A 1,553-nucleotide genomic window follows, 5' to 3' on the forward strand; every position below is an offset into this window, starting at 1 on the left:
GTTTGTATGTAATGTATGAATATAATATACAAGTTTCACTTTTTAAATGGAATTACTGAAATAAATCTACTTTTTCATGATATTCTAATTTTATGACCAGCACCTGTAAGGGGAGAAAAAAAAGAAGCATTCTTGAAAATTATCCAATGAGAGAGATTATTTTCTTCCACTTCTGTTAAACTGAAACCAGCTGGTATAAATAATTCCACTGACGAACAGTCAGGACTAATGTGTGTGTCTTTTATCTTGTGTCTTCCACAGGCATCATCCCCCAGCTGTTCTCACGTCTCAACCATCCCGAGGCTTACATCAGACAGAGTATTTGCAGCCTGCTGTGTCGAGTGGCCCAAGATTCCCCACATCTGATCCTCTACCCAGCCATTGTAGGGTCTCTCTCTCTGGGAGGGGAGACTCAGAACGCAGGTACCCAACTGCCCCATTCACTTTGATAGGTGCATGTCTTTTTGTAGAGTCAAAGATGTGACATTTTGAATCATGTCTCATTTGTCTAATTACATGTAGTTATTTTGATTACAGTACATCAGGACTATTCAACTAAATTGATGCGAGGGCCACAGTTAATGCAGACCAACAGCTCAGGGGCTGAACATCCAGCAATTAAAGTTATGTAAATTAAGTATTACAAAGATCTGCTACCTTTTGAAATAGTTTATTATGCTGTATTAAGCATGAAAACATACAGAACCCTATTTAATAAATGTAGTGATAATAAAAAAGAAACATATTATGCCTCTTATTTACCACAAAATATTTTGACATCTCTGACTTGCCAAATTTTTAAACCAATTTTATTTTCACTTTCATAGTTTTATCTTCAACTGCTTGTAGTTTTAACTGTCTTGGATTTTCATAGAAATGTTTTTACCAGCTTGTAGCCAAGATTCTGACGTTTCTGTAGACACCAAACATGTCTATGTTTAACTCAAATAACAGAGTAATTAAAGTAGAAAACTGGATGTTTGGGCTTAAGAGATGAGTGAACCAATTGGCGGGCTGAACTTTGGTCACTCGCCGGCCACGTCCGGCCCGCGGGCCGCCAGTTGAATTGCCCTGCAGTACATGTCTAATCTGAAGTGTAGTTTAACAGTAATTAACAGGAGCAAAAGACTAACTCTGGCTTTAACTATGGGTTTTCTATTTATTTAAAACAAATGCCTTCTTTTTTATTTAAAAGGTAATTATTTATTGGACTTTGCAGGTTTTTCTGTCCAAAATTGCTCTGTATTTTCTGTTTGTTCTCAGGAGTTGCAATTTCTGAGTTTCAAGTTAGAAATCTCTATTGGAGTCCCTCTTGAGTTACTGGCTGCCACAAGCACGAAACGTATTTTTAATTTAATTTTTGTTTTGGTTTGAGTCTTAAAATCCGTCACACACCTAGTACCAGGGCTGACCACACCTAATTTTGTGCACTAGGCAGGATTTCAGGTGCAAGTTTCTAATGGTGCGTTCACACCGAACACGATTTCAGCGTCAAAATCGCAGCCAACGCTGAAGTTTGAAGCTTGTGCACTTTGAGGTAGGGGTGTAAGAAA

The 1,553-nt window shown here is 37.8% G+C and overlaps 1 protein-coding gene across 4 annotated transcripts in view; it reads left to right on the forward strand.

Annotated features, from left to right (window-relative positions):
• The window catches only part of smg1 (SMG1 nonsense mediated mRNA decay associated PI3K related kinase), a 108,320-nt gene that overhangs the window by 65,134 nt on the left and 41,633 nt on the right, over positions 1-1,553 (forward strand). For all 4 annotated transcript variants that reach the window (XM_014024876.1, XM_014024877.1, XM_014024878.1 and 1 more), the window contains one exon: positions 262-423. In XM_014024876.1, the coding sequence (XP_013880330.1) occupies positions 262-423 (162 nt within the window). The remainder of the gene's footprint in view (positions 1-261; positions 424-1,553) is intronic.

The sequence above is a fragment of the Austrofundulus limnaeus genome, unplaced genomic scaffold (assembly GCF_001266775.1).
Source record: "Austrofundulus limnaeus strain Quisiro unplaced genomic scaffold, Austrofundulus_limnaeus-1.0 Scaffold444, whole genome shotgun sequence".
Taxonomy (NCBI): Eukaryota; Metazoa; Chordata; class Actinopteri; order Cyprinodontiformes; family Rivulidae; genus Austrofundulus; species Austrofundulus limnaeus.